The 27,114-nt window shown below is 41.7% G+C and overlaps 1 protein-coding gene across 1 annotated transcript in view; it reads left to right on the forward strand.

Annotated features, from left to right (window-relative positions):
- The window catches only part of ttll7 (tubulin tyrosine ligase-like family, member 7), a gene marked incomplete at both ends in the record, with an annotated part of 54,835 nt that overhangs the window by 1,869 nt on the left and 25,852 nt on the right, over positions 1–27,114 (forward strand). Inside the window, 9 exons of the mRNA XM_084548314.1 lie at positions 685–806; positions 2,450–2,517; positions 2,776–2,934; positions 7,059–7,275; positions 9,202–9,366; positions 12,012–12,170; positions 21,646–21,740; positions 23,737–23,884; positions 25,146–25,219. Of these exons, the coding sequence (XP_084404440.1) occupies positions 685–806; positions 2,450–2,517; positions 2,776–2,934; positions 7,059–7,275; positions 9,202–9,366; positions 12,012–12,170; positions 21,646–21,740; positions 23,737–23,884; positions 25,146–25,219 (1,207 nt within the window). The remainder of the gene's footprint in view (positions 1–684; positions 807–2,449; positions 2,518–2,775; positions 2,935–7,058; positions 7,276–9,201; positions 9,367–12,011; positions 12,171–21,645; positions 21,741–23,736; positions 23,885–25,145; positions 25,220–27,114) is intronic.

The following is a 27,114-nucleotide window of genomic DNA, read 5'->3' on the forward strand; positions in this document are numbered from 1 at the left end:
TAAGAAGGCATCAGTCATGTCTGTGCTGTATTCAAAGGCTCTTGGTAACTATTAACATCAAGCGTAGACTTACTGAGATGAAAACCATCCCTGTTCTAGTTAGCAAAACACGGTAAGCCTCCACCAACATTAACAGAAGCATCTTTTTCCCATTCAAGTTCCCCCATGCAACATTAGACAAGCCTTCTCCAGGTTTGTGAAGGCTTTCAAGAAATTAATTAATACCTTGTTTCGTTAGGGCATATGAATTTTTCATTACTCCCTGAATTATGAATAGTTGTTGGATTAATGTCCAAATGGGCTTGCCATTACCTCTCATGGTAAGGGGTTTCCAGTGGGATTTGAATGCAGTACAGACAATTAATTTATCTTTTTCAAGAGAGGCATTACGACTGGCTGCTCTGCAACCACTGCACGAACGGTAAATATTGCTGTGAGCTTTTTGATCTATAATCCCGGAATAATTTTTCCCTTAATGTATGCAAAAACTAAATGTAAGCAAAATGTCTTGGTGAAATAGTCATCAATAAACCAGAAATATTTCATTTGAGGGTCCTAGTCACATCTTACTCTTATTTTGAATGTTGGTCGTTGGTCCTCTTAGGGTATTTTCCTAAAATTAGTGTGTAAAGCTTATTTATATTAATGCTGTACAATCTAATAAGTGTGAGTGTTTTTCCCCAGTCCGTATAGTCATCAACGAGATGGACTTTATCAAGGGCCGGGATGATGATGAGACTGCCAACCTCATCTGGAATGACTCCGCCGTGCAGCATGAGAAGATTGCTGAGCTCAGGAATTATCAGGTAAACTGCATGGCTGCCATGTCAAGACTGTAGACCGTGGCTGGGTGCACCATAGCCTAAGAGGTAAGGGAAGAGAAATTAGGACTAGTGCTCAGTGGCCAACAGCCAAAAACCAGATGTTGTCAGCTCCCAGATTAACTCCCACCAAATGAACTTTGGAAATTAAAACTTGTGAGTAGTGCTCCTGAAAGAGATATTAGCATGACCCTTGTAGAAACCAATAAAAGAATATAAGAAAGGCTAAAGAAAGATGTAAGGAAAAGCGAGATGAGACAAGAAGAAAATGGGAGGTAATGAACAATAAAGAGTTAAGACATTTTTATAACAATTAAATGAAATATAGTAGAAATACAGGAAAAAGGCTAGACAGCAGACTGAATCTGGAAGGAAGGCTAATTTTCTAAGACTCTGGGAGGTAAGACAGCTAATAAGAAAGATGGGTGGACACAGAGAGAAAGGAACGACTGAGCTTGCTCAGAGAAGGAAAGATTGACAGGTAGACTGACAAACTGTGTCAGCGGGGGAGTGGTGAAGCAGGTTTCAGATGTCACTAGATGTTTATAAGATGGGCGTAAACAACAAAGGTTGCACTGAGTTTTTTGTACTGGTCTGAGAGTGATCTTACCTCTGTTTGACCCCCCCTGTCCCTCTGAATTAACTTGGCTGCTCCCCCCCAGCTCTGTGCGTTAGCTATCCATCTTCCCGAGTGCTTATTTGATTAGACCGGGCTCTAATGATCGATTAAATCACAGGCTAGTCAGAAAGAGTATGGCTTGTTAGGACAGGGGCAGCAAGAGTTCAGCTAAGTAGAATGAATATTACAAATACTGTAACAGCTTAACATGCAGTAATGTGGCTAATGTTTCACATAGAACAGGAGATTTGTGGCTTTTTTACTTGCTACCGCATGCTGCTGTGGTGTTCCATGACATAATTTCTCACAAGAAAAGTAGAAGTCCCTCAACAATTGGTTTTGATTTCCCCTCACAAGCCATGTCGTCTCGCAGCATTGGCATAATTGTGCAATCTCTTCCGAATCCCTAATTACATCTGTCTCGTTTGGATAATAATCAAGCATTCCTTTTACCCTCTGCGTTCTTATGTTTTTCCTTCTCCTCTCTCTCTCCTTTTCCCTCTTTTAATTTTTTTCCTTTTTTTCCCTTTTAGTGATGTACTGTGAGAGTTTGCTGTCAAGTTTCAGTTCATACAAGCCTAATTAACGCCTTGTTCAGGCTCATTTGGTCAAAGAATACAGAAAACCAGGAGTTTTTTTTCTATACCCTTACCCCCCTTTCGGCACATTCAAAGCAATTCATTCAACTGTCACTGCAGGAGCTTGCGATGCAGAACCAATTACCTTGGCCCCTCTGAGTTGAGATTGATTGGGTTTTTTTTTCTCGCCTCTTCCCTCCCCAACCTTTAAAGTAAAAAAAAAAAAAAAAACGGTAAACTAAATAAGGGTTGAGAAAGGTCTCAGCGTCACCTTTTTGTTTTGAGTCCGTAATTGGGCATAAATGTCAGAACATTGTAAGCTCACTTCAGGTTGCTGCCTTTAATGTGCTCATTTTTATGAAGGGGTGGGGGTGGAATTGAGTGGCGTAATGGCCCTAACAGCATTATTATGTCCGCCTGTCCCTCTGCAGAGAATTAACCATTTCCCTGGTATGGGTGAAATCTGCCGGAAAGACTGCCTAGCAAGAAACATGTCCAAGTGAGTTTTCTGTCTCTCTTAACACATAAATAAGAATAATTTGGTTCAGTTGCAGATTCGCTGAAAATATTAGCTTGTACTCCTAGAAGTGTCTGCTGGGCATCTGTCACACTCCACAGTTACAAGCCAAATAAGTAGTCAGTGCTGTTAAAATGCAACATTTCTCTTTACTGTAATAAAATGGTAAGTGCAAGATTATTCTTTGAGAAAAATTACAGTCACCTTACTTCCAAACACCCACTGTATTTGTCTTTACAGAATGATCAAGTGCCAGCCTCAAGAGTACAGCTTCATACCCAAAACCTGGATCTTCCCAGCCGAGTACACTCAGTTCCAGAACTACGTTAAAGAGCTGCGCAGGAAACGCAAGCAGAAGACCTTTATTGTCAAACCTGCCAACGGAGCCATGGGTCATGGGTAGGTCAGAGGCTAGCACGTGTCTCAGCGTAATCTATACACATTGACTATAAGACTGACAGAGGGAGCCAGGCCAAGAAAGAGGCAGAGAGAGTAACTGAAGATAAGTGAGTGAGTGAGAGAGGAAATTAGCAGCAGATCAAATAGGGGATAAGCACAACAAAACAAGGCAGTAAGAGGTTTTCTGACCCTGACATGGGTGTCTATGGAAATAGCGTTTTGGCTGGGACCAGATTGAGTGTCTGAGCTGAGAGGGTGTGGTGAATCTCATTGTGGGCTTCATTGTCCTCGATGGTCACACTCTCCATAAATCAGAGGTTATCGCTGCCATAGGAGGACATACACACACATACACACACATGGTCCTTGGCAGTTACTGTAGCTCCTTCCCTGAAGGTCTCTGCATGTGATTATTGGATTCCTTTATGAGGCACCATCAGCAGAGACCAGTCTGACTAGAAAATGGACAAAGATGGCCGCTGCAGGGGCTTCTGTCTCTCAATTGCATCTCTTTATCAAAAGATGAGCTGGCTGTGGTACCTGAATACATATTTCATAGTTGCAGTCCCATGGGTGGAGAGTGTATCTCAGGTTGATGTCACATTTTTATCGTACGTTTTTTGGCTGTCTGAGAGTTGAAACCATGGAGATATCAAACCCAGTTTTTCTGGCTTTTTTATTAGTACACTTGCATAGTCAAAGCAGTCAGGGTGTCTGCGTGGTTTCTCTCCGGGTACTGCAAGTTCTTCTAACCGACCAGAGACGTGCTAGTTAGGTTAACTGGTGATTCTAAATTGTCCGTAGGTGTGCATGTGAGTGTGAATGGTTGTCTGTGTTAGGTCAGCAGAAAGACCCTGTCCAGTGTGTACCCCGCCTCTCCAGGGTGTACGCAACCTCTGGGATTGACCCCCCCCCCCCCCCCCCCCCCCCCGACCCTTCACAGGACAAGCGAAGTGTATGAGCCACTCAAATGACTGTGAAGGCAGCACTCTGTAATGACCACTGAGTTAAATCAACTTAAGCGTTGTCAAGAAAATTGAATGTTATCAATGTGGGTGATCAGGGCAGTGTTATTTTAAGTGACAAAGGACTACGTAGTATGATTTTGGAGGTGTTTCAGGTCCCATTGACAGAGGGGGGGGTCATGGGGGAGAGTCACAACACCCTCAAGGGATTATCTGTTTTTCCCAAGGGGAGCTGCTGGAAATTAGGAAGCTCCTGGGACATTTGGGATGCTCAGTCTTTCCATCATAAAACTGGCTAGGATAAGATAAGATGTGGTAATCCTTTAATTTTTCCCACAGTGGGGGATGTTTGCAGTGTTACGCCAGCATATGGTTAAGGACAGTGCACATAAGAAAAGGAAAAAGTAAACATTAAATATACAGAAACAGAAAATTAAATACAACAGTAGGCTTGGTTGTACAGGCTCACAGCAGCAGGAAGGGAGAACCTGCGGTAACGCTCCTTCAGACAGTGCTGATGAGGCAGTCGGCTGCTGAAGGTGCTACCCATTGCTGTTATAGTGCTGTGGAGGGACTAAGTTGTCTCTTAAAGAGTCTCTGTAACTGTTTCCAATATTCTATGTATGAGTCAAACCAGCGTATTTGGCACTCAGAACAAAATTCTTGTCAGCCTTGATTTGACTAGTGTGAAGCTCAAGGGCATATAAAAAATTGAAATAGAGTGAAAAGGTTAAGTGGTTTCAAGTTCAAAGTTTCAAGTGTGTTTGGCTCATTGGCAAAAAAGTCTGTTTCATAAGTTAAAATATCAACTAAAAGACATTATCTTCACCTAATATATGTGTCCTTCTGAAAACAAATAGTTTGTACACATATCTCTCTCAAGCTCTTCAGAATGTGTTTAATTTGCTCAGATTGCAAAGTATTTATTAAGTATTCTTTTTGACTTCTTGTTCTTTAAAAATCTGATCCCTGAGGTGTGTGTATGAAGAAATATTTTGTGGGCTGCCTTCATCTCTGGCACCAATAGGTGGGGATATTGAAGTACAAATAGCTCAGTGTGGCTCACCTCTCCCTCTAATTCTCTTTGAATTTGTCCTTTCTGGTATAATGTGAGCATTACTTATAACTCCATGCTGCACTAAGCCCTTATTTATTAAAGAATAAAAGGCAGCAAAGGCTGAATTATTGCAATACATTAAGAATATGAAAGATGATGAGTTTAGCTCGACCACTCAACGGCAGGCAGCTCACAAGATTAGATTTTTCTCTCCTTTTTTTTTTGCATGGTGTGACGCGGCAGGAAATTAAGTTATATCTACCCCCTGTAATTTATTTTTCCGTCGACCAACTAAATGAAGTTATTGTTTGTGTCTGAAGCGCAGCTTGTTATAAGGGAAACAAAATAAAAGCGCATGCAGAGCTTAAAAAGGCGAGATCCCCTCCAGTGCCAAATTAAATAGGCAGGGGAGAGTGGGCTCTGATTATCTGACACCCCAGCTCATCAATCACGTCGTCTTCTCCTCAGCTACTTCTACTCTACTAACCAACACTGTTAACCCTGTCCTCATCATTCAGCTTGCTGTCCGCCTGTTAGGAGCACCACTTACATCGTCGGTCAGGCTCCGAACACCTCCTCCAAGCTCTTTTTTGTTCAAGTACTGTGATAAGCAGGCCAGTGAAGTGCTCATCTATAACACCGCAGTCTCTTAGCTGGCAGGAGCAAGCGTTGATTGATAAAACCAAAATAACAAAAACAATTAGGTTTTACTGAACCCGTCAAGGGATAAATGCTGAAATAAGAACTTATTTTATCATAACACTGATCTCAACCTAACTTTACATTTCCCCTCTTGGATTTTTGATAATTAAGCCCTCCTTTAAAAATTGTCAACAATATTTTGCTTCATTAGAGCTAACTGAGCAGGTTTATTATCTGGTTAAACAACACATACTGTACTGTTCCCAGGACGCTGTATGTTCTGGCTGTGATTACAGAAGCCAGAATAATGTTTGCCCTTGGGTAGCTTGGTGCCACAATATCCCAGTACCTTTGACTATATGTTTGAACAATCAAGCCTTTACATCCTGACCAAGTATCGTATTTGTGTGTGTGGTGTGGGAGCTTGCATGCTTATAATGGAGCCTTCCAGGCTATGCATGTAACTAATTTAGCCCAAGTCTGCTTTAACTATGAGTGATGGTGATATAGGTCAGCCGCGTTGCTTGTGCATAGTGGAAGATTGTTTAAGAATGACCCCTCGCCCTCCTTGCCCACGTACTTACACCACACACATGCAGACAGACACACACTTCTGGAAACACAGTTTTAAAAACATTGCCACTTTTCCCTTGCACATCAACATGGATGCACACAAACTAACACAACTCATTCTTGAGTGGAGCTAGCAGTGGTCTGCCTCCTATAAGACCTGAGTGCCAGTGACATGAGACCAAAGCAAATGAATTCGAGTGGAGTTTGAAACGGGGCACAATGTCTGCTCCTATTAACCTACGCACAGTTAAAAGACCCTGCCAAAGCGTTTGATGCACTGTGCCATTCAGTTGAGTTTGGCTTCAGAAAATCACGTTCTCCAGATGCTTATGGTTCAGACAAACCATCATTTGTGTTGTGCCTGTCTGTTTTGTGTAGTTTCTATTTAGATGAACAGCATAACAAACATTTTTAGAACGTTGGATTCCCCTTCAGAGCCAAGCGGCTCATACTATTCAGTTTAGACTACATATAGACTTACATATATTTTTCAGCCCTACATATCTTTAACATAAATGTTAGAATCATTATTTTACATGGTCAGGAGATATCTTCTTCTGCTGACTGCATCTCATTGTGTAGATTAAGGATAGTATCCACTTATTTTAAAAAAACTGATGGGTAAAGTTAATTTTAGGATTGAAAGTATCACCTGAGTAGCACGCCAGAAATACTGTGGCATCCTGTTTGCTTTTTTATTTTTATTATTTTGCTTCATCATGTATATAAGACAGTGCCAATGTCATCAGTCTTAGTCATAGTGTCTGCTAAGCTCCCATCTATCATTTTTTAATTATCTTTTTTGTCTTTAGTATGCCATATTTTATAATGCTGCAGACGACACCATCATTTTCCCCCGAGGATTAATAAAGTTTCTGTCGATCCAGGATCTCGCTTATCCGTAACTGTGAGAAGCTGCCAGCCCAGGAGCACTTTATCGTTCAGGAGTACCTGGACAAGCCCTTTCTGATGGAGGGCTACAAGTTTGACCTGCGCATCTACATCCTCGTCACGTCCTGCGACCCGCTTCGCATTTTCCTCTACAACGACGGCCTGGTTCGCATGGGCACAGAGAAGTACCATGCACCCAGTGAGGCCAACCTGGTGAGCCTTTATTTGTGTAAAATATTTCAAAGCTAGGCTATAGTATGTTTCTGATAAGTTGTACTTTTGTGGACAAAGCCAGTTGTATATTTATATTAACAACTTCTCACACCACCCACAGTGTAGCCAGCCAGAAATGCAGTATTGACAGATAACACAAGTACATTCAAAGAACAAAATATTAATCATGCACTCCCATGAGCCAGAAGCACAGCTTATGTGACTCAACATAATCAAATTAGACACACAAACATGGGACAAATGCAGACAACACACATATGCACACATGCATGGAAGTTGCTGACATACTGTATACACACAGCTGAGCATAAATGTCCACACACCACATGTCTCCTGTGATATCAAGCCGCTCATATTTGCCTTGAGGTTCTGCCCCTGCTGAAGCACAGTCTGTTGCTGATGATGGGATGTACGCACGTACAGACACAGCTTCCCTTCAAGCATGATGCTTATCTAAAATAGGAACACACACACATAGACATGCCTGGCCCCTCCCGTTACACAAGTGTGTATTGTTTTACTCAGTCTGTGACACATGATGGAGTGAGTCATGCCATGGAGATGGATGTTCAATCCCACAGAGAGTGGCTCCCAGACAGCCATCAGGGGTAGGAGTGGCCTGCGGTCACAGTGTTATTACCTTGTAGGCTAAGGACAAGGATGTATTGTCTTCAGATATGAAGGATGGTGTTTAAAGGGAGGAATACAACAGGGGTTATACAATGGCTACTTAGTCAGCCATCAATGACGCATTTAAGCCCTGTACTGTGGGAACTATGTGGCACCATGGCTCCATCTCTTCTTATCATGCAATGCTTTAGATTTGGTGATCTGTGATTGTCTGTTCTGCTGTTGACTAATTATCACTTGTTTCCAAAAGAGCAGCCCGTAAAAATATATATTTTTTATACTTGGGTAATTCCTCAATCCCACAGTGATTCTTTTTTTCCCCAGGTCTTCCACCAATATCTTGTTCGTCAAGGGACTACATTGTGATATTTTGCTTTTTCCTTTATTCTTTTTTTGTAATCCACAATGTACAGTATTTTCATTGGCGAAAATACTGTACATTGTGGGTATGTGCTTTGTAGCAAAAAAGCACCCGTGAGGATGGTTAGTGTGATGATTATTATCACTGACAAATAATGCACCAAAGAGTACCATCACAGGTAGCTGTTTAAAGTCAATAATATTGCAGTTATTTCATTTAGAGCTCCAATGATTAGTAAAGTAATTTATTAGGTGAAGTATAGAAAATGAATTGTTGTGATAACTGTGATAAAAACAGACAAAGCAAGTCACTGGAAGATCTAACATTGCTGACGTTTTATTAAGAGACAACTTTTCTGCAAACGAACTGAGAAAATACTTGGCAGATGAATCAGTTATGAGAAGAAGCATTAGTTCAGCTCAGCTGTTAAGCCCTATTTTCAGTGTGTTTACTGTTGTACTGACGCTGTCCTCCTGCCTCAGTTATATGGTAACTTACTACTAGATTGATGTTAGATTGTTGTACTGGGCAATTACGCTGGTGAAAAGAGCTTAATTTCTTCGTCAGCTCAGAATGTATAAGAATTCAAAGGAAAAAAGAAGGATTTTATGCACCGTCAAACAAAACTTAACCAATATGATTTGCTGTTGCTATGAAATAAGATGGTACATGCATAGATTTTATTTCCCGGAGCTAATACAAATAAATGTACTTGTTTGACACAGTGAACATTTGATTCAGAAGTCACATCTGGACAGATTATTAATAGTTGTGCTGTATTTTCAGTAAAAAATGGAAAGAGCACGCCTGCCTTTAAACTGAATCATTTAGGTCTTTCTAGTGTCAGATATGTGTTCCTATATCAGAGATGTCTAATGAACAAAGGCCTTCCTGATTCCTTTTTGTCTACACAGAGCCAGCTCTACATGCATCTGACCAACTACTCTGTCAACAAACACAATGAAAACTTTGAGCGAGACGAGACAGTGGACAAAGGCAGCAAGAGGTCCATCAGCTGGTTCACGGAGTTCCTCCGCACCAATGACTACGACGTAACCAAGTTCTGGGGAGACGTCTCTGTACGTGGGTAGTCCACCGAAACACACGCAATCGCATATACAGCAACATAGTACATGTGTCTTGTGTTGGATGTGTGTTTCCACAAAAGCCAGGATGTCCAGTATGATAACAAATCACTGCACAAATGCTCGCACGTGAATACATCCGCACATGTAATCTGTAAGTGTACGGTCATTTATACTGATCATGACATGTTCCAAAGGGCGCACAAGTGGACCAGCCTAGGTTTGATATGATTTGTTATGACACTGATTCAGTGAGCTTGTTTAATTCCAGGAAGAGCTCAGTGAAAACAGCATTCCTGGAGAGCGAGCTCTCCCTATCTGGTCCTTCTCTCAGCTCATCCAAAAACCTTAACCTTGTTCATTTTCTTTCATCATTGTTTGGAAAATTCTTCAACATCCTGTACCCAATTCATTTTTTCCTTTCTTTTTTACTTATGTCCATGCACACCCATCATGAGCCCATTTCTTTAATCCCAGTTCTGTTCACGTTCTTTTCTGTTTGACATATATTTTTTTTAATGTTCTTGACCACAACTCATTTTCCCTCTGTCCATTGTCATTTACATTGTGTGGTCTAATCCCTCAGTACTTGTTCTATTATTGTCTGCCTTCGTTCCTACCGGCACTCTAATTCAAAATGAAATCCCATTGGTTATTATCTTCTACTCAAGGCAAGCCCTTATTTCTTCTCTTCATCAGCTTTTTCTTTTCTTAATGTTCATGTTGCCCCTGTTTGCAGATAGGTAACATTTCCTCTGCTTTATTCTCCTGGTACATTCATCTTGCATAGGTCGTCCACATGTTCCGTTTTTTGAAGGCACTAAAATTTCTATTTCTCTATCCCTCTTACTTTTCTTCGCTTAGTTTTATTTCTCTCTCATCTTTCTTGTCCCCGAGTGACATACTAGTGTCACCCTCTGACTCATCCAGACTGTCCTTATCCTCCTCTTCTCTTGCTCTCTCACCATTTTTTTCTCTGTGTTTCCTTCAGAAGTTGCACCACTTTGGTGTTAGAGCTGTCCATTCGCACTCTCACGCTCTGCTTTGTTTCAACTCTGTATTTATGCTCCCTGCTCTCTGCTCACTTTCTCCCTTTCCTTCTCTTTTCATCTTTTCACCTCTTACATTTGGTTCCCGTTCAGGCCTCGTATTCTGCCCTGACTCTTTCTGCCAATCGTCTCGGTCAGAGGGTCAGAAAGTTTGTTTGCCAAAAGACTGTCTGTAAGATTTATGAATATCATGTATATATTATGAAAAAGTGACATCTCTTTCATATTGGGATATTATTGATGTGCTGTGCGGGGCCAGGGTTTGAACAGCAAACATAATTTTTGAGAGCAGTGTCTGACTACAAATGGGCCAGTTATGGATTTTGCATTTGAATACACACAAACACAGAAGAAAATAAAAATCTGCATCTGCCTTTTCTGAAAAGGCCTTTTGATTTTGTGGGTGAACATAAAAAATAAAAAAATAATAACTATTTATATTTTCTCCATGATTTTGGTTTATATTCATTATTTTTTTATTTTCCTCAACATTTTAATTATTTAATCCTGCCTGTAGTTTAGATGCATTTTCAGAGATATGGTTCTATAAACTGAACAACACATATTCAGGTCTACTAAAACAAATGTGAAATAAATTAATTATACATTCATGGACAAAGTACTGAAACCAACATTCATATTCATGCAGAAGAAGGAAATAAAACATATAAAAAATCAAAGAGGCTTATAAAACCATATTAACTCACAGCATAAGGACCTATGCAGGCACATATGTACACACATAAGGTGCTCGGCCTTGGCCAGTACTGGGGGCTCAGGATAAGGAGGGAGTTAATGTAGGTAGGGACAAAGGATACACACACACACACACACACCAGGCAGTACTAGGGACTTCAGGCACAAATCGCGGTAGCAGTACCAGGTGTTTGTGCTGGGAAGCCTGTGGGTAAGATGGGTGGATGGACTGACATATGGATGGAGGCGTGAGCGACAGACAGATCGAAAAGAGAGGAGGGGGTGCTGCCTTATCAGGCCAGGGCCAGACAACATTACCCCTCTCCTGCACCCAGCAGTCAGACTGGACTGGGCAAACTGAAGGCTAGCAGCACTGTGAGGGGGCTTGACTGGTGAAGCTTTGTGCAAAGTGTGTGTGTGTGTGTGTGTGTGTGTGTGTGTGTGTCAGAGTGAGCATGTTTACCACAGTTGTACAGTGGGAGTAGGCAGGCAGGTAGCTGCCAGCAAGCAAACATGCAAACACACACATGCTCATAGGTTGGGTGCCACTAGCAACACAGATGGACAACCACCAACACTGGTGAATGTCTTTGTGTGAGAGAAATTCAAAAGGTTTCAGCTTTTGAACTAACCAACAATATATCCCCACCACTGCAGAGCATGTGTGTAGATTAGTATGTATCTACCATGTATCACGATTGCTCTATTGTCAGTTCTGTCACCAAGTGCCTTAAATTTTCTTCAATGACAATGTGAAAATTTTAGAATACCTGCAGCTGATTGCTTTTTTTTTTAGAATAACTGAAACTCACTTAATAAAAAAGTACAAGTGTCTTTTCTTTGTCTGCTCTGTTTAGTAATTCCCTCTCTCTCTTTGTGTTTGTGTCCTGGCAGGAGCTGGTGGTGAAAACGCTAATTGTGGCTGAGCCCCACGTGCTGCACGCCTACCGCATGTGTCGCCCTGGCCAGCCACCAGGGAGCGACAGCGTCTGCTTTGAGGTCCTTGGCTTTGACATCATTCTGGACCGCAAACTCAAACCCTGGCTATTGGAGGTACAGCTCGGTGTGTGTGTGTGTGTGGTTATGTGTGTGATTTCTCAGCTTGTCCTTTGCTGTTCCTAGCAAAACCTGCATTTGCAGTTTTAAGTTTTCTGACATTGGATAATTTATCATGTTTAAATTAAATAACAATTTAAATAAGAAAAAAATCTTTCCAATTTTTCCACAATCATAGTCAAATCAAATAGTATTTTTAAATATTACAAAACAAACTGTTCATAACTTACAGACTTACTACTACCTAGGTGACAGCAGCTCTGAAACTGAACTAATGTGGCGTGAGCAGGAGAGAAAGATGTTACCAGACACTGATGGAAAGCATAAACACACTCTGATTTTGCTTACACACAATCACCCACGTTGTCTCAAGTATGTGTTTATCCGCCTCCGTACACAAGGAGAGACTGTAAAACAAAAGGAACACACACAGCCATTGCCATCCGCACACAATTACATGCATGTGTGCATTCATACACCCCCACATATATAAATAGAAATGCATGGGTATACAGCAGCACATAAGACAAGTCAAAGGGACACACGAAAGGTATGAAAATATAGGTCAGGATAGCGGGTTGACTAGAAAGAGACTCGCCCCTCATTCTCTCGCCGTCATCCTCTCATGTGTCAGTCATTTAGGAGATGGATTCGAGTTCAAAGTCCACTCCAGGATTTCTTTTTCACTGCTCTGATGTCAGCCAGTCGGTTAAAGTGTGACCTAAATCCTTTAACCCAAAGTGGCTTCACCCCCGCCCCCTTCCAACAAATTGACTCAAGGATGGGAAATGCCTAGGGGATAATTGTTTGTTTTTCTCCATCATGCCAACCCAAAATAAAATTCTGTGATTTCCTAAAGTCTCAGAATTGGAGAAAGAAAGTGACATTTCATCTTTGGTTGGTGTTTTTAGTCATTGTGGAATTATGGTGTTTTTATTACTTTACCCGACTCCTGAGCAGTTGTAGTGTAAGACAAAAAGGTACGAGAGAGAGCAAGACGATGGTGTTCCTTTTGACTGCTGGTGCACCGTGACAGTAGGTGAGCACTGTGTGTGTGTGGCTGGGTGTGTGTGCGCGCGACATAGCAAACAGCCGTGAATGCAGTTGTTCCACTCCAGCAGTAATGATCCCCCCTGTGCTCCTAGCAGTTCTCTATAACTCCCATCAATTAACATCCCACGCACACACACACACACAGACACACACACACCCATACACAACCCTGCCTCTCTTTCACGCAACATTTACAGCAACAATCATTTATTTCCTAAATTCAACTGATTAGTCAAGGGATGGTTGCAAGCATAGAGACCCCTTCTCAAATCCTCACTGCGTACTTTGTCAACCCTGAAAATAACTTTATTACCACTTTTTATCCTGTTGACGTTCATTTCTAATCAGCAGGGACTCAACGCGCCGCCAGGCCCAAAGGTTGGTTGCCACAAACGTTACCCCATGGCAAGACCACGGGTCTAAATTAATTTTTTTCAGCAAATCACTTTGCAACATTTTGTGATAAACTGAAGGTATTTCACCCCATTTCACCATTTTTTATTTTCATTTTATTATTCTACCCCAGGGTAAAAAACTGTAAAAACTGTGTCAGGGATTGAAACAAGATCCAGGCCTCACAGGTTTGGTTTGAATTTGTGGACTCCAATGCTCAGGTTTCCTTATTGGTGTCACTGTGAATTACACGTGCCATGCCTCGGTGGGGCTTTACCCAGACTGCTGTTCCGACAATGTCTTCTCTTACTCTTTAAAACGTCAAAGCTGGTTGTTGGACATGCAAACTCGCAGCCAGGAAATGAAAGTTCAACCTGTGTAGACTCAAAGTCGGTCGGATACCTGAAAGGTAGATGGTATCACATATAAGAAACTGTCAAATGATGTTAGTCGTGTCCTATGCATTTGCATTTTTGTCAGCTGTTTTTTCTGTGTATGTGAGAGGATTGGGAGGGAAAAGAAACACGACTGCCTTTCACATCCTCCAATTAGACCTCCAGAATATAACCGTCGTTTTTTTTTTTTTTTTTGGGTAAGGCGTTAAGGCATTCAAACTAGTGTAACTTCAAACTCTTGTGATTAGGGGACACATTCGCTGCTATCTTGCCATTGCAAGAAAACCTTTGGGCAAGATACAATACACCAGCTCTTTGTAAGCAGGCAAGCACAAAGAGAAATCATTGCAAATATACTGATAACGAATACAGATACTCAAGAGAAACAACCCACAGACCACCACACACCTGCTAAATAGCTTGTCACAGGGGTGAAAACAGAGACGGCGAGAGTTCTCAGACCAGACGAGGCATCAAACAGGCTCATTGTGCTCAAAGCCAGTATAGAAAGGGGAGAAGAGACGGTAAAAAAGAGAGAGACAGGCTTTTGTGTGATCCTTATCTTAATTCAGCCGAGTTTTCAACACAAGTTTTACCTCCTATTGACATTCGAAACATCAGCACTACATGGGCGCGCACACATGCGCGTTCAAATGGTGTAACCCGAGACGTTCACTTTCATTAAACCAGCCCAGACAGCATCTGTGTCTCGTATAGGAAAGGCGTTTCATTGAGCCGTGATCTTCACTTCACGCAGACACACGCGCATATGTAAGTACACATTCAAACGCGGTGTGTGCTTTGAGTGTAGTTTTGTATTGTCAGGGCCAAAGCATTTGCTTTGAATGGTTCATTGAGCATTTTCTTTGTGAAGCAAAATAAAGAAAAACGAGGGAACCTAATCAATGCACATATATTCAGTTTAGCACAGTAACCGCCTCATGGCACAGGTTTTACTCATAAATTCTGCAAGCACGTAGTGGTGTCTTAGAATTGGGATGTGGGTCACATAGAAAAGCGTGCATCTCAGAATCCAGCGTGAGGAGTGCATTTACTCAGTGGCAATTTATAGCAGTGGGACAGCATTAACACTCCTGCACCCCCCAAAACCCTCTGTCCTTATCCGCGGCCCATGTGCTTTAAGCCGGCGTGACAAATAGTGTCAGATTTAGTGAGGAAAATGAAAAAAAATATATATATTATTTAAGATTTGCTTAGTGATAGGAGAGGATAAGAGGAATACACACACAAAAACTGTTCTCAACCTCCTATATTTGAAACAGAATCCGACAAAGAGCATAATTTATTGTTCTCATTAGGTCCTGATGGGTACCCATGGACCCCAACACAAGGACCAGTGGACTGAGGCCCAGCCTCATTATAGGCTCTGGCTCACTTCATTTTTTTTAAGTTGTTTCCCCTCATGGAACATAAAAAACCTCCAGCTGGTCAACTCTAAATAAGAAGAAACAAGTGTTTGTAGTAAGAACGAATAATTAGAAACCTTCCTGGTTCAGGAAGCTTAAAGGCTGGTTGGCCTGCTTGTTAGGGCTACGGTCAGTGTGCACGGGTGCACATGTTTGTGTATAAATGAATGTGAGTTTGCATGTGTGAATGTTAATTTTATTTGTGTGGTGTCAGTGTGTGTTAGTGTTTGTATGCATGATAAGCTCACATCATGAGGTTGTTTCTGGGTTCTTGTGTAAATACGTCTGCTCCCTGTCTGGATGTGTGAGAATAGTCCTCTGTGGTGTGTGTCTGTGTGTGTGTTTGTGGTTGTTTATGCGTGTGGCTGTCCATTCTGATCTGTCTACTCTTTGTCCAGCCAGAGACAGGGACGGGGAGGTATACTGCTTAAAACAGACGATTTTACAAAGCAACACAATAACAACTTTCACTGTGTTTTACATTTCATTGTTCGGTATACCATCACACACTGGAGCTCGTATTCTGATAGCAACTTTCTCCTCGTCCCCTGTAGGACGGCTGTGCAGAGTGATTGGCAGCTAATGAGGCAGGCATGGTTAGATCAACTGTGGCACGAGTTTGTTTATGTCTCACAGTGTTTGTGTGTGTCTGAATGGGCATTACAACAGACCAACAAACTGCAGCTGGACTGCTCCCCTAAGGGCGGCGACTCCTCACCACTCCCCTCTCCCTCCCCTAACCTCTTCCTGCAACTTTCCCCTCTTTCCCTGTCCCCCGATTGTTTCAAGATGAGTTTGGTTTGCCTGTCCATCCCTCAGAGCCAACATGATCCAGACTTCCCTTTCTTTCGAGTGGAAGTGTCGGTGTGTGTTTTTGTTGGGGGAGTGTTTGCGGGAAGTAATCTGCACTTACAGCTGTAAACAGATGCCATGACACACAAATACACATAGAAAGAAACGTATGGATAGTTTTCACTCCTTCATTTCCTCGCACACACACACAGACACACACTGCGAATACCTCACGACTGCTGGAAGTGCTGTTCATTTCTTGTGTGGAATAAATAGTGGCTCACGTGTATTTAAACTTTCAGTTTAAATTCTATTTCATCTGCAGAGAATAAGATGGAAATGTTATGTTCTTCCAGCTTTTCATAAAAGTGGAGGCAGTGAAACCGTAGCTGCTTTCCAAGAGTTTTAGAAGAGGGATTTAGTGGTTATCCCGCCTTTCACATATTTCCTCAGGAAGTGTTTCCTTACCCCTAGAACAGCCGAGTCAAACATTATTGTGTATTCAGGGTGATTAAGGAGGAATTTACTTGCTACCTGTGCTCTCCTAATAATTTTCATCCTTTTATGTTTGAATTTCCTAAAGTGAAAAATGATAGAGGAGAATACATACAGTTTGATATTCTCAATTATCTTTCAGAGTCTCTCTTGCCCCCTTCCACCTTCCATTCTCCTTTTGCCTTTGATTAATCTGTGGCACTTAGTGGGATTTATTCTGGTTTAAACGTACATGGATATCACTCTATACCTTTGAGGGGGTGTCTTTCCACTTGTGAACCCTAGGTGGCAGTAGTGACCTGTCAGCCGCTCTCTGACTTATAAGAGGTTTATTAAAGAATAATTACAATGATATATGGGACTGTCTGTCTCTATCCACATCCATTGTCCCCCAACATGACTATTTCATGGAATAAGTATCAAATTAGGAGCGCACAGGCTTTGTATGTGGGGCAGTTGAAAACATACCCCAACATTTAGTCATTTATCATCAGGCAGTATAAGTGACTAGTGTGTGTTTGTGTGTATGCATGTGATTGAGGGGGAAGTTATGAATTGCATGTTTATGAGTGACATATGGAACTGCAGTGTGTGTGGTTGGGCATGCGAGAGACTTGAAAGGAAGACTTTTATTGCATCTTTATGACAGACAGCTTTGGACCTCGGGGTATGTGTTGCTGATTTATTCCTGTTTGAAGCCGCTTTTGGTGAGAATTACATGCGTGTGTTTGTGTGTGGCCGCTTGGCTATGTCCACTTATACCTTTTCTGAGCACCTTTTACTTTTTGTGGCTGTGTCTGATTGTATCTCTGTATCTCTTCAAAAAGCAACACTCCCTGAACCCTGCCTGCCAGTCAGCCACTGAGGGAGGTCAGGCTGACTGCTGGCTAAGCTAAGCATTGGCCCGCTCACTCCCAGGACCTTTACCAGCAGCAAAGCATGCTCAGCTAGAGTTACCCTGTGTCCGAGTGGGCCTCGTAAAACGCCACAAAAAGAACAAAACAGTGATTGATAAGACGGCTGAAACAAGAGAGCGACTTAACAGGGCGGCCAGCTGTCTGTCTTTCTGTCGCTCTGCTACTCATGCTCTGCTTTTCTCTCCCTCTCTGCCTCCCTTTCTCATTCCACCATTGTGTGGCAACAAACACTCCGTTCTGACAGAGGTTGAACTGTGCCGATACCCTTGAGTGTGCGGAGCAAAATGGGAGGATTGTCAAAGCAGTGGTTGTTTACACTTTGCCAGGAATTATAAAAAGAGGTTGTTTTTCAGCACCGATTAATATTGAGCAGCCCTTGTACTTGTTTTAGAGAGTATTCCAGATGAGGAATAAATATTGGGAAGCAATTTGTTGTGGAAATAATGCAACTGATTGTTGTTGATCCAGCACCGTTGCTATATTATTAGAGTCAGTGAGGCACAGAAGTCATAGGTACTAACTTTCTGAGTGAGTCATATAATCATTGTATTTTTATTTTACTTTTATTTTTTTTAAAAGCTGAGATTGAATTTACTCTGTGTAAGCGCACAGAACATCCTATGACTTTCTTAGTGATAGTTTTATTGTTGTTGTTTGGCCATTATTTAACTGTCTTTGGACACTTGTGTCCCTGTGTCCAAACCAGAAAGTACAGAGAATTTTACAGAGAATTAATAAATTAAATCAAATTATATAATCCATGTAGAATTTGCTGGTTGCATTTTCCCAGCTTTACTTGTACTATTTTTTCTGTTTCACAGCTCACTCTTTGATCTTTGTGTATTTAATTGTACAATCAGATGAGGACAAAACTGCCTTGTGAAAAATTACACACCGATATGCTCATCCTGTCGTTTGAGCAAGCGATATTTGGGCTACATACTGATACTGAACGGAATCAAAGATGGAGTAAAAAGGAGTTTCTAATCTTTTCATCTGACATTTTTATTGAATGCGTCTTGGAGCAACCAAGGGCTCCTTTAAGACCCTGCCAGAGTCACTTAAGGAAATCAGAGTGGGGGTTTTGGGAGCCTGCAGGGGTTCATTAGGACCAGACTGGTCCAACTTCCTCTGCCAGAGAGGAAAAGGAGAACATAGGAACATGGAGAGAGAAATGAAGAGAGGTAACGGGCAGAGAATGAGGGCTAGCAAGTGGAGGAGGTGGAGGAGCAGGGGGTAGTCAGTGGTGTCCAGTCTGAAAACATGGTGAGAGACAGCAAGAAATAGAGTGGGAATAGAAAGTAACCAGGAGGAGTGCGACAGGCACAGAGTAGAAGGAGACAGACAAAAAAACTGAGGGAGAGCACAGAGAGAGAGGGAGTGCTGCGACGCCAGTCTATCCTGTGACAGCTTGACACCGCAAATCAAACTAAGAAATGAAGACAAGTAACGAGACAACCGTCACCAGGATCACTGCCAGTCTGGCTGTTACCTATAGGCTACAGCACTCTAAAGCCATACTCTTTCCATTGTGGCTGTCACATTGGGGAGCGCTCTAAATGAAAACAGGCCTCTTCCTTCTTTTTCTTTTGTAGTGTTTTTTTTTCCTTGGGTAAGGTACTGTAGGTCGAAGTGGAGCTCTGTCCTCAGCACACAGAGGGATGTATTGTATACTCCTTTCTATTGAGTGAAAGAGTTGGATAGGGTCTCTGTTTCTATTTCCCTCTTTGCACTGGAAGACATTCATCACGCCCCTTCTGATAAATGGTTGCTGTATAGAAAAATGCACATGTCGGTGTACACACAAACCTCCTAAGGCACGTCTATACAAAGCCACTTCATATTGGTGAGGATTTAGTAGCTCACCTTTGGTAGTTGTTGAGGGGTCGTCTGAACCAGCTGAACTGACGGGCTCAAGAAGGTTATACGGATAAGTCTCTGGCCGTTACAGTTCAGTATAAAGTTCCTTAAGCTTATGTACTTATTTTCACCTATGAACAGCTTTACACAGCTACATGCATTTAAACACGGACATTTCCTTCTAAAACCATATTCTGAGGTCTTATGGTTTCAGTTGTGTTGCTGAAAAACAAGTTCAGTTTTGCACAGTTTTCTAGTAGTTGTGACTCTTTCTGGGCTACCTGCCACTCCAATGGCAACGCAGTCAACACTCTGCCTCCCTCAGTTCCTGGGAGTCTGGTTGCGATGTAAATATTGCCTTACATCACTGTTCCCAAATCTGCCACACAGCAGTAAGCACCTTTGTGTCAGGATTAGTAATGGCTAGTTCAGCGGAAGGAGAAGGAAAGAGGGATGGAGTTACTGAGAGCAACCGCTGCAAACCCTTGAGATGCTTAGCACGTGTCTGCAAAGAGGCTTTCCCATTTTGGTGCTCATTCTTTAGAGAAAACTAAATTAATGATTCTGAACGACTGGATGTGGAACACCAATCTGTTTTCTCATCAGCCTCTTTCACCATCATCCAACCATGTTGCTGATTGGTGGATAATACAGATCTAAAACCTATGATTGGCTCTGTTTTGATGTGTTAGTGAAATCACAAAATGTGATTGGCTGTTGTGCTTCTTTAATATGTTCAACTGTAGCTAACGACTCATTTCTAAATAAAATAGGAAGAGGACTAATAGTATTTTTTTACAACTTTACTGAACGCAGATTCAAACAACGGACAAGGATGAATTTCCAGCTCGAATTTCTGAACCATTAACAATAACTTTCACCTGTAAATCAAATGTTTTGGAATATATCTTTCATTAGGGTTAAAGGGAAATAAAAATGAATACTTATTGTAGAGATGTGTTTATATGAAACAATATTCTGGAGATAAAGAGTATGTGCAGACATGCTAGGTCAGACTAAAGCAGGCAATAAATCAACAATGTACTGTATACATTTTTCCTATTGTTATCAGGTCATTGTCTGCACCTTGCTGGTGGTTGAGGTTTCGTCTAGTGATTCAGTACAAAGACAGATATTCATTCAACAAATACTATAATAAAGCTATTACAAATCTAACAACTCCAAAACACCCACTCATACTATTGTTCCCACATAAAAAATGGGTGGTTTAAGCATTTTGGATGAGACCCAACTTATCTTAACAATCAAGGTTTATCAACCCACGCCAGACTTTCAGGTGGACATCTGTTGCATTGTCATTTGAAGTCACCTCATAGGAAGACACCAGTCAAGTCACGGCTGCCAGTTTATTCACCCTCCGCTTTCACTTCTCTCCATTTGCTGGCCCTTTTGTTGTCTCACATAATCTATTTCTCACCTTGGGAGAGAGACAGAGGGAACATAACAAAGAGTAGAAGAATTGATTTGTTGTGTCAGGTATAATAACTGATATTTGAATACCTTGCACTGGTGCTGGAAATTGTTCTGTTAAGAAAGGTAAGCTGCTCTCGATTTTTTTCCCAGGGTGATACCAGCTTTTGTACCTCAAATCACAGGCGGCTTATTCTGTTCTTCCTCAGCTGAATCTCTCTGAGCGCTCTTGATTGTATATGATGGCACTGAGTTGAACGAAGGTAATATCTGAACCTCACAAAGTTATACAGGAGAGGTGTTGCGGAGTCAAGCGGTGACGGGAGAACATAGGTCTCAGAGTCGTGGACAGGGGTCATTATGTGCTGAGCATTTAACCTACACAATCTGTTTGTATGCATGCACTCATTCACCCACATAAACAGGCTCCCCTTTATGCATAAGCATACAGACATCAGTACCAGACAGGATTTATGCCCAGACAAAGTCCAAGTCTTCCAAAGTGTCCTTCAAAGAGAAAAAACCCTCACCTTCAATCATCTTCCTCACTTGTTCTCTCTTCTTTCCTTTGTGTATTTTTTTTTTTTTTTTTTCAAAGATGCCCTAAATCCATTCCTGTAATTGTGTAGCAATTCTGTGAAAAAAAAAAAAAAGATGAAGCATAAAGAAGTCCTAAATATACTTGTTTCTCTTCACTTTTCTCTGGCAGATCAATCGAGCTCCTAGCTTTGGGACCGATCAGAAGATTGACTACGATGTGAAGAAAGGGGTACTGCTCAATGCTCTTCAACTTCTCAACATCAGGTACTGTTTCCCACCCTGGTCATACACACACACATATGCATGCAATTGCACATACATACGTACATGCAGATAGAGACACACAAAGTGCATCTAGGGGCCCATTAAATTTAATGTGCAGAGGCAGGCAAAGCTCACGTCAAACCTTACTTTACAGGGCTCTGAATGATTAAAGATTCCTATCGATTCTTTTTTCTTTGTTTGGCAACCTAGAAAACTGCTTTGATGCACAGTGCAATGCTACATTTAGTTTCATTTTTGGTTTCAGACTGGTGAGACAATAGTGGCATTAGCGTGAACGTAACAAGAGGTCTGAGCTGTGGAAGAACAAAATGATTGTCCTTGTAAATGTGTGTGTTGGTGTCTGTAGTGGATACAAACATTGGTATACAATGGCTAAGGTACATAACTATGCCCCTTCTGGGCTTTGTGCATCCTTCAATCAGACAAGAAGTGTGTGTGTGTTTCATTTTTACCTGCAAATTGTGCTATCTGTGTGTTTGAATCTACATTATTTATTTTGCTCTGTATTTTCACACAAGCTTCTTGTTTGTATTACTATATTTTTCTGCCTGTTTCTGTGACGATCACATTGTTTTTGTTTTGTATATGTAGTGTGTATGTATGTGTATGTGTATGTAGTATGTATGTGTGTGTGTTTTTTTTCCCGTCCCCTGGCTGCAGTGAGTCTGTCCACTGATTGATTACTGTACACCAGACCTCTAGATCTCTGCTCTCTTTTTCTCTTTCTCTGTGCTTGTCCCCCTCTTACTGCTCTAAATATAGTCTCAACTCTACTAGTTACACACGCACACACACATACAGACACACACACGATGGATCAATTACATGCAGGACCGTAGATCCCGTTTGACCAAGTGTGGTGCGTGGTGCAGCCAGTCCACATAAAAACTCACTCCATCCTCCCCCCCGGCTTTAGTTGGCACAAACAAATCTCTTATCGAAATGATTTGTTTCGTAGCTGATGTTTGCTGTGTTCCAACAGATTAAAAGGGGAGATTTGGTTATTTCATGACAAATAAATCGTAGGATGCCCTGAAAGGCGACAGGAAGCTCTTTGTAGTGGACAAACTGCTTACGTTCAAGCTGGAGTGAATGAGGGCTTTGTTATACTTCACTCACTTTTTCCTTATATAGTAATGACTTTGCTTCCCCAAAGGAAGGGCTTGGTGGCGTGTAGAGGTGGGGTTGGTTCTTGACTCTACTCACAACACCAACTGTATCAAATGGGATCAATTCAGACCCGGCCGGGCATGGACATTGATAAACCTCAGCCCCCCAACAGCACTCAATATCCAATTTAAAGGGCCACCGATTGACTAAAATGAATTGCCCTTTCTCCAGACTGCAGTGGCCCACTTGTTCAGAATTAGCTGTCTGGTCTGGTCGGCCGGTTCATCCTGGGGTTGTTTTGTCTCAGTTGCAATTATGCTTTGTGAGGGATTTTTTTTAAAACTACCACTGTGATCTGATGATCAAAAGGCAAATTCAGGTCAGTCCATCAGTTAGGGATGAGTTCTCCAAGCTGTCATACTTAATCACAGTTTACAGAATTCTTAAAAAAAAAGTTTTCCGCAAATAGTATTATAGTAGTTTTTTTTGACAGAGTAATACAGATATTACATACACATGGTAAATGGTAAATGGCCTTGCTTTTATATAGCGCTTTTCTACCTATTGGTACTCAAAGCGCTTTACACTCACAGACGCATCTACCCATTCGCTCACACAGGCACACACACATTCACACACCAGTGGCACGCACTGGGAGCAACTGGGGGTTTGGGACAACCCGCTCTACCTACTGAGCCACAGCCATCCCCGAATACATAAAATACAAAACATAAAACAACCTGTGGCAGAAGACACCAAATTTGCTTCAGTGGGTTTGCACTAAATTATATTTAGTGGAATCTGAACCCTTTCATCATGTTTTAACTGTGTGTGGTGTTACTCTACTTGTTTCATGCTGATCCAGGGCCAGTGATAAAAAACGCAACCTGGCACAGCAAAAGGCAGAGGCCCAGAGACGGCTCTATGGACATGGTTCAATGAAGAAACTCTCGGCTGCTTCCTCGGACTGGGAGAAACAACGTCACACACTGGAACGAAGAAGAGAAGAGCTGGTAATGCACAAACAAGTACAACATTCCCTTCATTTTAAACCTCATTATTCACTAAGAAAAAAAAATGCCAAGATTGTGCTTTGTATTCACATTTACACATGTGAATACAACACAGCGTCACCCGAGTGAACCTGAGTAAAACCTCAGTTCTCCAAACTGCTGACCACTGACCAACTGCAGTGCAACATCTGGGATGCTAAGCACCTTTACAAGGTGGTGCTCTTTAACTGTGGTCAAGGGATTTGAGAGCGATACTCATTCATTTCCCCACCCAGACATTCAAAACCAGCCTGGGGATTAAAACAATGGCTGCACAAGAATGAGCAACGATCATAACTCATGAGCTACTGTACGCTCTTAAGCTTTTAGGACACACCAAACTGGAAACAACTTAAAAAAAATGGAGCAGAAACTCACTTTCACTTACTTCTTACACTACGTGAAGAGTCAAAGTTTTCTGAGACAAGCATACCATTTAATTATTTTCTCTTTGAAATGAAGGAGTCGGGGAGCTTTTCTCATCTATATGTGGAAAAGTGGCAGCTACTAGTACTTTGACGCCTCCAGCCCGCTTTGATTAGCCTTTTGATTAGGTACGGCAGTAATCAGTAGGAATAAGGAAAGACGGTGCTGAGGCACATTTTTAAAAAGGGCACCACCTTGTCTTTGAGTGCTGTTATGGCTGAAGTGGGAGACCATGTTCAGGTCTATTGAAGGCACATATTGCTCAGTGCTCAATTACATTGCAGTGCTAGTAGGGGAGTGGTCCCCTTCTCTCTGCTTTATGCCAAATTAGTCAACTGAGCTCCACAATTACACCTTTGTAACAGATGAAATGAAATCTATAGTGGCAAGGTGGTTAGCACTGATGCCTCACAGCAAGAAGGTTCTGGGTTCTGGGTTAACATAGTGTTATAATACAGATATTTCATACACATAAGTAACTCTGTTATTTTGTAACAGACTAATGAGAGAATAAGTGGCATAAATTATGACTTCTCCCTCTTGGCTTCTTATAGCAGATGTGGTATGGATGGCAACTTTCTCCTTATTGATTTCAATCATTCATTCATCTTCTGTAACCGCTTGTCCTGTGAAGGGTCGCGGGGGAGCTGGAGCCTATCCCAGCTGTCATCAGGCGAGACTGGACAGGTCTCCAGTCTATCTCAGGGCTAACACAGAGAGACAGACAACCATTCACATATACGCACATGCACACCTACGGCCAATTTAGCATCACCAGTTTTTTTCTTATTTCTAGAAAGAGCGACTGGCTCAGGTTCGCAAGCAGATTTCCAGGGAAGAGCATGAAAAGCAACACCTGGGGAACTACAGGTAAGAAAGAAGGCAAACAAGTGGGAATAAAGGGCTCTCACTTTAGGAACTCCACCCACTATTATCATACTGGCTCGCTTACATTTATGGGGTCATCTGCAGAGCACCAGACTTACAGGAGAATGAATAATGCTGCTGCAGGGGAACAGACAACGCTAAATGTTTTGAGAACCCGCAAGGGAAGAATTTACTCAAAGATAATATGTCAAATGGAGAGAAAGTAAAGCAGACATGGTATATAAAGCCATGGTTCAAATTGTTATTCCCCAGTGTTAACATTTTAGAAACTTAAATTAGAATGTGTACTTTGCTTGACAGCTGCAAGACACTATTCACCTCCTCTTTCCCCCACACTTCTATTCTTTTCTCCTCAAACTCCAGATGGGACTTGAGCCTTGAAGACAGTGAGCGTGTCAATTTTTAATAGTCATCTCACAGATGGAGCAGATTCACCTTACAGCATGACTCAGCAACACCAAGTTCAGATTTGCCGCTTGTCCCTTGTAAATTGTTAATGCTCCTTCACTCCCACAGTTTCTCTTCCTCTCTCTGTTTCCTTATCTCCCATGTACACACATACACATTTCAGGTCTTGATTTTCTTTCTCTCCACATCTATTGCACATACACCTGCTTACACACAAAAAAAAAAGATAGGCAGACATAACTGGCTCTCACACACATACTCTTCTTGCTGTCTCCCCAAGTTTAAGTGACTTCTTGAGTCGGCATTTGACTGAATGGCTAGTGAGAATGCTGCTCCTGTCCTGCATGAAGTGCTGTCACCTCCCTCCTCTTCTTCGACAGGCAGCCAGACAGTCAATCAGAGAGGGTGAGGTCTGTCTGGAGCACCCCTAATAAAGACCTCTTAGCATTCAAATGGTGTCCCAGCGGAGCACTGAAGTCTGATTAACACACTGTTTCTCATTAGACGAGTTCGGATAATGAACTTACTTAACATTCGGCTATTAGATGAAACCTGCATCAGGTACAGACGAGCCAGGACCCTGTGACATCCAAGAGAAACCCAGCAGGTTATTGGTGTTCAATTAGTGCCAGCAATAAGACGATGTTAAAAATACTGTTAAAAACAAAGGCACTTTCATAATGATGTAAACGGAATATTTGTTTCCCTTCAGACCAATAGGGGACATGTGGAAAAAAAAGAAGTCCCAGCTCTATTTAAAATTAGTGAAGGCTCACCCTTAAAAAAATGTCCATATGTTCATATGGAGGATGCCAAAACAACTGAGCAGTTAACACCCGCTATTAAAGTGTTGTGAAGTGATTTACAGTATGTTGCTCCTTAAGGATCAACAAGCTCTGGCTCTTGTCAAATATTATGATTTCAGTTTAGTTTCTCTGTCTGTTATGAAGACTCTGCCGTCATTTTTTTTAGTTCTAGTCTCAAGGAAGAAAATAGTCTCTACCATGCACCTTAAAACACACTTTAAAAATTCGTGTAGCAGTTAGAAAGGCTCATATAGAATAGTGTCAAGGGAAGGAACGAAATCAGCAGCTGCTTGATTTGAACTGCACTAACTAAATTAACACATAAAATTGGATCAACTTCTCAACAATACGGAAATCACATTGCCAGAACAGCAACCCATTATAAAAATTGTTACTGGCAGAAGGATTGTGGAAATGTTTTGTCTGTACTTGGCATTATGCTAAAATCCACTCCTCATTAGCTGATATTTGTGACTAGCTTAGTAACTTATTAAACAATGTTTAGTAAAAATAACTTTTTCATGGTTGAACATTTACAGCTGGCCACTACAACCATCTATATTGGTCTGAGTTACTAAAAGCAAGTCTGTACTTGAGTGGCTGTTTTGTCTGATTCAAGAGGTCAACTCAGGGGCTCTTAGTGTGTCTGTGCAGATGCCAAAA

This window comes from Chelon labrosus (assembly GCF_963514085.1).
Source record: "Chelon labrosus genome assembly, chromosome: 7".
In the NCBI taxonomy this organism is placed as follows: domain Eukaryota; kingdom Metazoa; phylum Chordata; class Actinopteri; order Mugiliformes; family Mugilidae; genus Chelon; species Chelon labrosus.